The sequence below is a fragment of the Oncorhynchus gorbuscha genome, linkage group LG05 (genome assembly GCF_021184085.1).
Source record: "Oncorhynchus gorbuscha isolate QuinsamMale2020 ecotype Even-year linkage group LG05, OgorEven_v1.0, whole genome shotgun sequence".
NCBI lineage: Eukaryota > Metazoa > Chordata > Actinopteri > Salmoniformes > Salmonidae > Oncorhynchus > Oncorhynchus gorbuscha.
The window spans coordinates 63,160,208-63,173,910 of record NC_060177.1 but is presented as its reverse complement, the minus strand read 5'-3'; the positions used below and the strand labels follow the sequence as shown (position 1 = coordinate 63,173,910).

At 44.1% G+C, this 13,703-nt stretch overlaps 1 protein-coding gene across 1 annotated transcript in view; it reads right to left on the bottom strand.

Annotated features, from left to right (window-relative positions):
- Nucleotides 1–13,703, bottom strand: part of LOC124034914 (calcineurin-binding protein cabin-1-like) — an 89,298-nt gene that overhangs the window by 65,038 nt on the left and 10,557 nt on the right. The window contains 5 exon segments of the mRNA XM_046348311.1: nucleotides 5,506–5,619; nucleotides 7,717–7,859; nucleotides 8,244–8,426; nucleotides 9,285–9,315; nucleotides 12,932–13,683. Coding sequence (XP_046204267.1) covers nucleotides 5,506–5,619; nucleotides 7,717–7,859; nucleotides 8,244–8,426; nucleotides 9,285–9,315; nucleotides 12,932–13,683 — 1,223 coding nt within the window.

Here is a 13,703-nt window from a genome sequence, read left to right as displayed (position 1 = left end):
ATGTCAAATAAATGTTTTTTTTTCAGACTCCAACAATGGCTATACAAACCCTGCAGAATCTACAAAGCCAGAGGACATTGGGATAGGACCCGTGTTATCCAGGCTTCCTCAGAACAGCAAGCGCCAAAAAAACAAATGACCTCTAACTATATATTGTTAATATATTAATATATCTGAAATGTTTATATAATACATTTTATTTTTAATACCCTATTTTGTATATATTTTTCTTCCAGACTCCTCCCAGGCGTATACCAACACAGAAGGCCCAATATGTCAAGAGGACGAGGTCGAGGAGGAATTCGGCATACTCCCTCTTGTTTTACCCAATGGTGCCGCAGATCTTGAACAATTTATAGCCCTGCTGGAACGACTTGCTCAATCTAATTTATCCATCATAGCTGATAGGACCCTAGAGCTCATTGTACAAATCGTACGTCAACCCCGAGGTGGAGGGGGTCAGAGAAGGAAACCGACGACAATTCAAGTCATACTCTAGCTGGTCCATTCAATGGTTGGAGTACTTGGCCCAGGATAAAAACATTTTTATTCAACATGCTTTGAATAGTGGGGAGAAGGCTGTTGGGCCGTATCACGTAGATGTATATACACAGATCGACGGTGTTGAGACAGTGTTTGAGTACAACGGTTGTTTCTTCCACGGTTGCTTTGTGCCCCGGGCCATGTGTGTCCTAACCCAAAAGACTTTTGGGGATATGTACAAGGAGTTCCAAGACAAATTGGAATCTTTACAGGCTACTTATGGGTTGAAAGTGAATGTGATGTGGGAGCATGAGTGGACAGAACTCAAAAAGTCTGATCCTCATATGTACGAGCTTTCCTTTCCAGCTTTGACACACCAGTACCCTTGGAACCCCGACAGGCATTGTATGGAGGTCGTACCAATGCTTTGACATTACGATATGTAGCGCAACCCTATGAGACAATAGGATGTAGATTTTTACATCCCTTTATCCTCATGTAATGAGTTCCTCTTGCTATCCTATGAGTCATCCTGAAATTATTCACTGTGACTGACTTACCCCAAAACTATTTCTCTGATTAAATCAGCGCTTTACCTCAGAGAGAATACAGTAGACCGCACACGTCAAACATGTGATTTATGACCCTACTTGATGGGTCAGGTGTGTATGCTCATATATGGGCATCCTGCAGGACATCCTCCCTTCCATTCTCACAATAGGGGGAGGGTGTTTATTTAACCTGATAGCTTCAAAGGAACAGATGCACTGTCATGATGATTGATGTGTAGGAACCTCGTTGAACTGGGGGATGTGTTTGAACATTTCAAAGAGTATGGCCCCCACCCTGTTGTAATGACCTTAGGGCTGTTGTCTATGAAACAGGAATGTCCGGAGTTATTGTGGGGGAAGACACATAAATAAACCCCAGAACACCAAACAAGCGACCACGATAAACCACTAAAGAAATTTTGTGATCAGTGACACACACGTGATGACCGTAACAACGGAAGCAGGGCCTCAGTTGAAACATAGAGAAAGGTCTGATTATAAAGCATCAATATATGATGTGCCAGAAAGAGGTTTCTAAACATGTATAGAACCCAAATACCGCCCACAACTGCGCTAAAAGATCAAGTGATGACTAATGGACAGTTATGGGGTTCTGTTTGATTATCCGGCCTGTCGAGTGAAACTCTACACTGTAGCCCAAGAATATACAGACCAGACTTTAGGAGAGGACTACAGGCTTGAAGGCTGGCAGGTGTTTCGCCAGGTGGTGTGTCCCGTACAGAGTTATCAAAGGGGTATAGCTTGTTCACGGGCTACGAGACCCGATGGGAAGGTGCCCCTGACTCCTCAGGAAGAATATTTCATAGGGTGAAAATACAAAGAAAGAATAGACTTCCATGTGGATGCGTGGAGTTTTATATCAGCAACGACGAAATCCGCAACGAAAACAGTGATGGTGGCCTGAGTGGGGATTTTAGGTTGCATATGCTTATTCCTTTTAAAAGTTGGGATATTATGGAATTTAAAAATGTTAGAGTTAGTGGATGCTCTTTTTGTACAGAGCCAAAAATGGCAGAGCATTGTTCAGCTAAGGAAGTGCATGATATATACACATCCTAAGGATTATGATTCAAAGGAACCCCAAGAAGTTTCATCCTCAGAAGGGTCAGCCCCCGAAGAAAAATAAGTAAGGGCTGCTACGTTAACCACGCCCCGATACCAAAGGAATGGTTCAACAATAAAAGGGGTGGCCATAAAGCCACTGGTTCATCATTTCAGCATATACCATGGATATTCATATCCCATCGATACGTCATGTGTACCAGACCCTAAGAACTCTATGCCTCACAGCCCTCCATTCTACTCCCCCTAGGCAAGCCCCCCCGACATGTACACCACCTGAGGATGTCTTTGTGGTGGTCAGTACTATTTTTGTGGACACCATCAAGGCCTCTGTAACTGCACTTTTAGATGTGGTTATTGGAGAGTATATAAGAGAACAATGCCACGGTTGTGAGATCAGTCATCCCAGCCAACGACGACCTCCGTGTTTATATGCCCCACCCCGGTACTACTTCTTCAACCACTTTGAGGAGCTGGTGAAAAGACTGTGGTCCTGCTGCTTTATACCATCGATGGTCAGAGCCCTGGAGTCTATGGGTCTTGTGCCATCTATTCCCAGAGTTTACAGGGTAACCGAGGCTTTCCTACATGAACTGAAGGAGATATCCCTCTAGTGGTGTGGGGGCTGTGCTTTGGCAAAGTGGGTGGGGTTAAATCCTTCCTGTTTGGCCCTGTCCGGGGTGTCCTCGGATGGGGCCACAGTGTCTCCTGACCCCTCCCGTCTCAGCCTCCAGTATTTATGCTGCAGTAGTTTGTGTCGGGGGGCTAGGGTCAGTTTGTTATATCTGGAGTACTTCTCCTGTGTGAATCTAAGTGTGCGTTCTCTAATTCTCTCCTTCTCTCGGGGGACCTGAGCCCTAGGACCATGCCCCAGGACTACCTGACATGATGACTCCTTGCTGTCCCCAGTCCACCTGGCAATGCTGCTGCTCCAGTTTCAACTGTTCTGCCTTATTATTATTATACCATGCTGGTCATTTATGAACATTTGAACATCTTGGCCATGTTCTGCTATAATCTCCACCCGGCACAGCCAGAAGAGGACTGGCCACCCCACATAGCCTGTTCCTCTCTAGGGTTCTTCCTAGGTTTTGGCCTTTCTAGGGAGTTTTTCCTAGCCACCGTGCTTCTACACCTGCATTGCTTGCTGTTTGGGGTTTTAGGCTGGGTTTCTGTACAGCACTGAGATATCAGCTGATGTACAAAGGGCTATATAAATCAATTTGAAGTAGGTGATCTACATCCACGAGAAACTCAAAGAAATCCAGCATACACTGGTGGATGACAACAAATACAAGGAAGCTTTGGTGGCTGATGTGGTGACTTTCTGGCTCAATAAACCAAGAGAACGAGTAATAATTAATATTTTTTATTTAGATGTAAAGCAATGGGTACCTATATGCATATGATGTTAGAGAATAAATACATTTATTCTTTTGAGAGAACTTAAATGTTATGCAGCAAATTATTGAAAACAAAGTGAACAATTTATCATTCTACACAACCCACAATACATGGGCTACTGCAGAGTGTGTGCTAAAAATGGAGCAAATCATGAATCATGTAAGATACGAGCGAGAGTCTACAATGGACACTACTGGATGATTCTGAAGAACAAGAAACATCCTTGTCTAATATTTTACTTTATTTGTTTGAAACACCATTTAATTGTAACATGTCTCATATGTTGCTTATATAACAGACACAAGCCTGTAAATGTAAACCAAGTACACAAGGTGTTGCATGCATGGGTCGTTGAGAAAACGGGTACTAATATCCTGCTACGTATCCTGACTTGTCTGCATATGTAATACTTGATATTTGCAAAAATAAAATTCAAAATGAAATGTCGTTATTTAAAAAGGGGCTCATTAATGTTATTGTACATCAGAGAGGCAAGAAGGATGGCGGAGCAGAATTTGAAAAACATTTATATACCCCCTCTAACCCAGGGTCTTATGGGGGGAAGGAGTGGTTCCATAGAGCTATAGACGAAGAAACAGGTAGCAGGTTAGGCGCTGCTCAAGTGAATGAATGGCGAGCAGAGCAGGATGCTCACACTCTGCATAAACCTGTGCGAAAACAATTCCTACCCATCCCGTGTTCCAGTTTCAGGCAGATCTGTGTGACATGCAGGCCCTTGCAGATAAACATGGAAATTGCTACATGCTAACAGTTAGACATTTTCTGTAAAATAGCATTTGTAAGGGTCTTTTAAGAAATTATTGGGGCAGAGGTGACCCGGGCCTTTGACTATCTTAAAGGAAGGAGGAGCACCCAAGAAAGTGCAGACTGACAGAGTTTTTCTTTTTAATAATACTTTTCAGAAACTCATGAAAAAGCACAATATCGTACATTTTACTACAGGTTCGGATTTGAAAGCTTCAGTTGTGGAACGCTTTAACATAACTTTGAAGGAGAGGATGTGGAAATACTTTACAGCTCACAACACGCATAGATATATCGATATAGTTCAAGATTTAGTAAAGGGTTACAACTACCATAAGAGTATGCGGATGAAACCCTCCGAGGTCTTTAAAAATCTGTATGGTTTGTTCCCCTTCATCGTAAGAAAATAATTGATTTGAAATTCATAGTGGGGGACTTGGTAGGTATATCCAAGTTGAGGGGTGTTTGACAAAAAATATGAGCAAGGTTACAGCGATGAGTTGTTCAGTTACCGAATGTCTACCACATATACCCCCTGTCTACAAGTTAAAAGATTATGATGGGGAGCTTATAGCTTATGAGAAGGAACTACAGAAGGTACACTTGGGTAAAGACGACAGCTTTCACATAGAGGAAATTCAGGAATCAAAAGAGAGAAAATGTTTAAAAAAAAAAAATAATTTAAATGGGTGTTGGTCCGTTGGAAAAACTGGCCCCAAAAGTTCAACAGTTGGGTATTAGAGGACGAGGTGGTGGAGGCAGTGGGGGTCAACTTAAACCCTCCTGCATGATAAAAACGCCATCATTCGAGTGTACACAGGAGTGCATCATGGAACACAATGGATTCTACCCGACTCTCTGCGTCTGCACACATACATACATACACATATACATACACACACACACATACATGTATGTATGAATAACCAAAGTTCAAATTATACAAACAATTTTCCATAGCCTATAGTTATCAGAGTCCTGGAAAGTAAGTCTCAGCGAGATTACATACCCCCATAGTTGGTATAATATTAAGGATAAGGACCGTGATTGTTATTGCAAAAGGATATCGGAACCTCCGCCTGATTTTGCCAAGCTATCGGTCATCGTTTAAAAACAATATTAACAAACAAGACTAGTGCATAGTAATGTTAGCCAGGTGAGCCAGCCAGGGTAGCAGAAACTTGATGGCGGAGCTGGCTTGGTGAACTGTGGAACTTACAATGAACAGGTTTGTCTTGTTCCCCTCATCGAAAAGTCCTCGTGCTGGCATATGCTTCAGCTGTTGCCATGGGACACTGCTTCCTAGCAACACATCACGTGGCCACCGCAGATTCTGCGAAAACACAAAAAAATGATCAGAAAACGTGGGGGATGCCCCTCAAGAGGAAGACCACAAACCACAAACACAAGACAAAGAAAAAGGTGAAAATGTTCCATCATACCACAACCTTCATTGAATCAATCATTTTCAGATGCATCATCCTCTACAGTACCTAACATCACTGTATTGTTACCTTGTTCTGTCATAGCAGCTCCAATGGCCATTAACTGTAGTTTAACAGTACAAGGGGACTGTAGCTGAAGTCAATTTGTTGACATGCAAGGGGTACTCCTTTTAAATCAGCACTGATGTTTTTATTAGATAGTGGAGAGGTTGGGTTAGGCAGAGGAATGGCCATTCAGATAGAACATATCGCTGACAAGACATTTCCATCACTGCCTTTTTGAAAAGCCAACTCTAGCCACTGAGCTGTAAAAACCCAGTGCCAAATGATCGGAGATTACAGGCCCTCCTGCCAATCCCTGACTTCCTTAATGAGTCTCACACTGACGGTCCCAGCCCATGCAGGTTTAGCCTAACTGTTTCTGGGAGCTAAAGACATGCAGAGGCTTTAGTAGAAGGGTGCAGTTCACCCTCATACAACTATGATTCTCCCACAGTGTTGTTTTCTGTGTTTCAATAATGTACAATATCAATAAAGTTGGTCCAGGCATTTGGCATCTCTCCTGGACCAGCTATCAGGAAAGCTCAGCAGACATCTGTTTCAGCAGGAAAGGCCTTGTACATGAAATTCCATACCAAAGTCAAGTGTTGTGGACAGATGTAAATGATTATATTTAATGACAAATCTATGAAAGCCATCTGAATTATTTTTAAAGGTTCTGCATAAAGGAATCAGAGGTAGGCTATTTAACTTCTCAACTATCCATCCACCACACATTCCGGTTACAATAGGGCAATTCAACGTAACAGTGTGATGCTGAGACTAAGATTTTTCACTTTAAAATATAAGCCAAACAAAAACCAATGATTGCAAAGTTTAAAAAATCAAATGACTCTGCATCACTTTGTTACCGTGCAATTTGCCCAATAATAACCCATAACATGAATTTAGTATTCGCTGAGAAACGTATGATTACATTAGCTTGTAATTCAAACCCCAGAAGATGTAGGATTTGTAGTGAAGAACAAACAGGGTTGTCACATATTAACCAAGAGGGCTATAGACCTGAACAGCCACAATGCTGCCTCTGGTCTGTAACGCTGAGCCGTAGGTAGTTACTTGACAATTTAGCAGAACAGCTCAACTCCTTGTTTTTCATTCAGCTCCAAAAGGAAATGTAATACAGAACCAATTATTTCACTTACCTTTAGGACTTACTCACTTTTTAAAACAGGTGCAAGCTCAGCGATTGAGATTCTTAATCCATTTTTGTCAAGCCTAAAACACTGGGGCAGTAAACTACAGCCAGTCAGGGGCCCAGGTCAGTCCAGCTGACTGAAAGAATCCTAATCTAAATATGAAAAGCATGCTGAAAACAGCTACATAACGGTCTCAATAGGTGAATAAAGAGAAGAGCAACAGTTCACTAGTCTGTTATCAATGATCAAAACTCTGCCCTGGAAATTGGTTAACCCAACCTCATTGAATTGGGATCAGCAGTCCCATAGGAGGGTCTGACTGGCAAAGTGCTGACTGTAGGGCGTCACGACACTAAACAGTCTAGCTGTGCCAAACCTGGCTGAGAGAGCACTGTGCTGCTGCCACCCACGCACACCTCTGCACACAGAGCCTTGTGTCCAATGCACACTCTGCTGCTTCAGCACCTACTGTACTATACGGTCACATTAACCCCACAGTCCCACAGGCAAACTAGCACAATTGATAAGAGGAAGTCAGAGTCCAAGCCAAACAAACTACAGACATGCAATTCTTAGAAAAACACCATCTATTTGAATACCAATATACCATACCTGAGGAAATGGTGTAAACTAGATTCATGGTTTCAGATCTGAGGGTTTTAAATGTCAAAGTTAATTGCAGGAAATGCCACTGATAAGAGTAGGGGTGAATATTCCTGTCAAAACATTCTGTGAATGAATGTTAGCGAACCATATATGATATGGAGGGAGGGTGGACAAACTAACCTGTTGGGCCTTGCTGTTGATGGAGAAGGCCAGACGGTAGAGGCTCTTGTCGTGCTGAGGGAAGCAGCTCAGGCAGAAGAAGACACTACGGACACACACGTCCCACAGCATGCGACAATGCTCAGTAGGGAGGGCCTTGGGACCTCAACCATCTCTGGGGGGTCCTGGTGAGTGGACGAGGCCTTTGGTCAGGTGGATGGAACAGGCAGTGGATGAGAGCAGGGCCCCATGGTTGGCTTTAGCGCATCAGCCTCAGGTACGGTCACTGACATGGAGTCTACTACTTCTTGGTCTTCCAGCAAGATTTACGGTCCCGTCCTCGTTGCTTTTTTCCAACCACGTGAACTTGAGGAATTCAGGGTTTAAAGAGGAGATTTTCAAACATTAACATGATCCAGTCTCAATATACCCTCTCTAAAACACAACATTTGACTTCCACAATATCACTAAAGAACATCCCATTTAGGAAATAAAGGGTAGAATGCATTTCCATTACTGCATTTCAGGATAAAACAAACAAAATACACCTATGTCTTCAACTGTAGGCTGGCCCTCCTTGATGGGGGTGATGTTCTCAGATGAAGAGGCACTGCCCTTCCCAGACTGAAGCTTAACATGGCTACTGTCCTGGGAGCTGGCAGGGTCTGTGAAGGCCTCCTGGGTGGAGTTGGAGTCCGACAGCGTCACCACCACGCTGTCCTGACTGCGCTCTGCCAGGAGTCACAAACACAGGTCATGTGGCCAAGTCTGAGCCTGGCCTGGGTGCCAGTCACACCCATGGACCATCCTCTGGGTTCTCAAGGGATCAATCACAAAGCTGTTAAGGTTACCATTCAGGAATAAAATAGATATGTAGATCCCATGAAAGGTGGTAAAGTGTGCATAGCAGTGTAAAATCTCTATACACACCAGGTTCATCAGCAGGAGAGCAATTATAGTAATCGTACAAACATAAAAAGCACTAGACCTTAGTCAGCACCCAAGCCAATGAAAAACGAGGTGCCTGCCTTCTTCCTAAGCACATTGTGCATCCTCAGCAAGACGCTGCAGTCTTCTGCAGACAATAATCAAATTAGCAGGAGGGAAACACAGTTCTATGAAAGGAGCCCTGGGGACTTGTTAAAGGCCTCCTGTAATTACAGTCCAAAAATGTAGCCGATAGAGGTGTTGCAAGAAGGATTGCCCCTTAAAAAGAAGTGTAGGGTAGTGACGAAGTTGTGAACATTGTGGAACTCATTCCGGGACACCTTTACATTGAATAATTGTTTCCCCTAAAATTGTGCATATCAATAATGTCCTGAAGATGGATTTAAGAGCAATTTGTGGGAGGGACTTAAGTTCAGTACAATTCAGGGATGCCAGCTCTCGACACCTGGGAAGGCAGTAATCATGTCAAGTTCTGGGGTGACTTAAAAGATATCGGGAGTTTGTTTTAAAACACAAACAAAAAAGCTCCATTCCTGATTTGACAATAGTACTCCTCGTAATTGCTGAGAGATTGCTTACTGTTAGCATGACGTGTTTCAAACAGGCATTAAGCGAGAAGGGCTTGGCACCCACTGGCAAACCTGCCTGCACATGGTGGTTAATTTCTGCCATCTAGATCAAAGGATGTGTGCCAATGAGGTGCCAACCACATTCTGACTGATTTGGCATTATATCATCATATCAACTGAACACAATTTCAATAGAAAACACTAACTATGGCATATCTTTCAAATAGGTTAAGATCTTTGTTGCCGTTGATCTTTGTTGCCAACAACAAAACACAAGTCAAATTGTAGCCCACGGTCCAAGTCACACCATTCAGTGGATTGTTTGAGAGAGGACTGAATTTGTCCAGTGACAGCATTATTCCTTGGGATCTACATGCATATAAACGGGCAACATGGGCAACATGGCTGCAGTATTCAGACATTCAAGCTACAGGGCAACATGGCTGCAGTATTCAGACATGCAAGCTACAGGGCAACATGGCTGCAGTATTCAGACATGCAAGCTACAGGGCAACATGGCTGCAGTATTCAGACATGCAAGCTACAGGGCAACATGGCTGCAGTATTCAGACATTCAAGCTACAGGGCAACATGGCTGCAGTATTCAGACATTCAAGCTACAGGGCAACATGGCTGCAGTATTCAGACATTCAAGCTACAGGGCAACATGGCTGCTGTATTCAGACATTCAAGCTACAGGGCAACATGGCTGCTGTATTCAGACATTCAAGCTACAGGGCAACATGGCTGCAGTATTCAGACATTCAAGCTACAGGGCAACATGGCTGCAGTATTCAGACATTCAAGCTACAGGGCATAGGGGGGAAACAACATGCTAAAGGATGTTTTTACAGTATAGTGCAAAGATATTTTGCAAAACCATTTGTAATGAATGGTCAGTTTACATTCAATATACACAACCAACAGCATTTATTTAATGACATTGTGTCACTTGTGGCAAATATTTGTGTTTACCCTTGACGTCTTTGCAACAATGTAAACAATACACAATGCTGATGTGAATATCATTTCAGTTATGGGACGTGCTGGAGAAAAGGTAACCGGAGCCAATTGTACATTCCTGTATGTAGCCCTAAGTTTCTATAAGGGAAAAGCTACTAAGAATACTGCTTCATACATTGCATTTCAGCTTTTTTCAGGAACATATTAGGCAAATCTGTCCTCATTTTGTACTAAGTATGAACTGACACACACAAACACACCTTTTTGTACAGTGTTGTTATGATTGCTTCCCCTCTAAAATATGCTCTTAAAAATGGTTCATAAATTTAAACGTAGGTTTAGTGCACTTAGATGTGGCACATTTTTAAAAGATGCAGAATACACACTGATGAAGGAGACAATCAGCTCACCAACAACAAATTGGGGGTTAAGAGTAAACTGCTTGTGTCAGTCATCACACTACTGTCATGCAATGTTAAGTGTTAAGTGTTAAAATGTAGAGCAAAGTTGCATCAGTGCATTAACTGATATTATATTGTGTTGGTAATTCATTTTGAAAAGCTACCTCTTTCATAGTGAAGGATTTTTAACCATGCTCTTATATTGTCTGTCAATATCGCCTATATTTGGACAGTATAGGTCTAGTAAAGTAGAATCATTTAAATGACTCTTTACAAGGTGAGTGATTCACCCCACTATAGGATTTTAAAACAGGACATGAATGTGTACTCTAAATGCAGCCCCTTCTCCACTGTTCCAACTGACAGGTAACACTCAGCAGCACTAGACTTTGGTTTAGTAATGAATCTGCACACAGTGAGAGGCATATTACAGAAACCAGTTAAAGTGTCAGAATAGCTACCAAACGTTCCTTGACACATAATATATATATCAAGACAAGCTTAGGACAAGTAAACTGCCTCCCTCTATAAGTGTCCTGTCAGTGTGACAAAATCTTAAATTCAGCTCAGTCGTTTCAAGTGAACCTGTAGTGAGGTGTCATTGCCAGGACAACGCAGCAACTGTTTCCTGGGATCAGGTAAAACCTCTCAATGGAATCCTGGCTGTGTCTTGCCTGTGGCTCTGTGTTGGTCATATGAGTCTAGAGTCAACACGCTAAAAGCCTGCTGTGTCCAGAACAGAGCCCTCTTTTACTGGCCATTTCCCCCTCTAAAAGACAGCACACCTTACAGAGAACATATCGATATCCAAGTGTAAAGCGATAGCCAGCAAGCTTGCATTCTTTCATAAAATAATTGCCCTGCTATGATTTGATTAGTAAGAAGTCATCAGAAAAACCAGATGAAATCAAAAGTTAAAAAAGGTCCAGCGCATCCGGTTTTATCTCAATATCAAATCATTTCTGGGTAACAATTAAGTATCTTACTGTGATTGTTTTCAATTCAAATGAGAAACAAAAATAGCTTTGTAGCAAAGAGCAATTTCTCAATCAAGAATGCTGCTAGGACTGTCTGGGAGTGATCTGAAATGGGAGGGGAAAATTGAAAGTGAACTATTATTGGCAGGGAGGTTTGGAACTCTTTCTTATTGGCAGGCCACCAAAATAGGCTGAAATTGCAGGCTCTTTTTAAACAACTCTCACACTAAAAAGGAAATTATCACATTATTATTCCCACCTCATGGTGCTCCCCAGTGGAGCAGCGGTCTAAGGCACTGCATCCCAGTGTTAGAGCCGTCACTACAGACCCTGGTTCGATTCCAGGCTGTACAACCAGCCGTGATTGGGAGTCCCATAGGGCGGCGCACAATTGACCCAGCGTCGTCCGGATTTGGCCGGGGTATGCCGTCATTGTAAATAAGAATTTGTTCTTAACTGACTTGCCTAGTTAAATAAAATAAAGAATTTAAAAAAGTGGAAATAAATAAATATATATATATATATATTTTTAAAAAACAGGAAAATCAAGTTGACTGCATTGGTCTTTACAATTGGAAGATAAAACCAAAACTTTATGAAATCAAAAGCCAAGATCTATTCTCAATCTAAATGGCTTCATAAGAGGTGATGAGAACCGTCACTCCTCACCCCCAACCTGGGCTTGAACGAGGGGCCCTCCGCACACAGCAACAACAGTCATCATCTAAGCATTGTTACCTATCGCTCCAAACAACTACTTCAAGGTCTCAGAGCAAATGATATCACTGATTGAAATGCTACTAGCGCGCAGTGCTAACTAGCTAGCCATTTCACACTGGTTACACATGGATACAAGCTCTGCTGAAGTTACAATAGAAAACAATGTCATCAAAAGGCAAGGAAAATGGGAAAGAAAGGAAGAGGGTGACCAGCACAAACTTCTACATATTAGCACACTATTCGACCTTTTGGTGGCCGACTCAGGAGCGTGACACGCGCCCGTTTCGTGGCTGCTTGTTCGGACATTCGGGTAACTCTCCTCCTGCCGGTCGTCTCAGACTTCATTCCTTCTCGACCATGGTCTCACATTGCCTTAGACTGTCTGCGGGGAAGACTGTGATTCTGACGGTTGTCAGGCCAGGACGCCCTCTGCCAAACTCTACCTTCACACCTCTGTTTGCCTGAACTAAATGACATTGCATTTTTATAGAGCAGTAAAACTATGTCCAAATAACCTGAGATACCATATTGCCCAATTCCCCAAGACATCCCAATCACCCAGTGCTAATTGAGTTATCCTCATAACAAACACTACTCCCCAGCCCGGTGAAGAATGGGCCCAACCCCAGAGAACCAGAGTCTAGGACTGGGACTGTACCATCAGCTCCTCCTCATACTGTTTCCTCGTCTGCTGCAGCCGGAGGGCGTTACGCTTGGCCTGCTGCAGCCGGAGGGCGTTACGCTTGGCCTGCTGCAGCCGGAGGCCGTTACGCTTGGCCTGCTGCAGCCGGAGGCCGTTACGCTTGGCCTGCTGCAGCCGGAGGCCGTTACGCTTGGCCTGCTGCTGCCGGAGGCCGTTACGCTTGGCCTGCTGCTGCCGGAGGCCGTTACGCTTGGCCTGCTGCTGCCGGAGGCCGTTACGCTTGGCCTGCTGCTGCCGGAGGCCGTTACGCTTGGCCTGCTGCTGCCGGAGGCCGTTACGCTTGGTCTGCTGCTGCCGGAGGCCGTTTTCACGCTTGGTCTGCTGCTGCCGGAGGCCGTTACGCTTGGTCTGCTGCTGCCGGAGGCCGTTACGCTTGGTCTGCTGCTGCCGGAGGCTAGGACTGTTACGCTTGGTCTGCTGCTGCCGGAGGCCGTTACGCTTGGTCTGCTGCTGCCGGAGGCCGGCCTGCTGCTGCCGGAGGCCGTTACGCTTGGTCTGCTGCTGCCGGAGGCCGTTACGCTTGGTCTGCTGCTGCCGGAGGCCGTTACGCTTGGTCTGCTGCTGCCGGAGGCCGTTACGCTTGGTCTGCTGCTGCCGGAGGCCGTTACGCTTGGTCTGCTGCTGCCGGAGGCCGTTACGCTTGGTCTGCTGCTGCCGGAGGCCGTTACGCTTGGTCTGCTGCTGCCGGAGGCGTTCTTGGTCTGCTGCTGCCGGAGGCCGTTAGGCG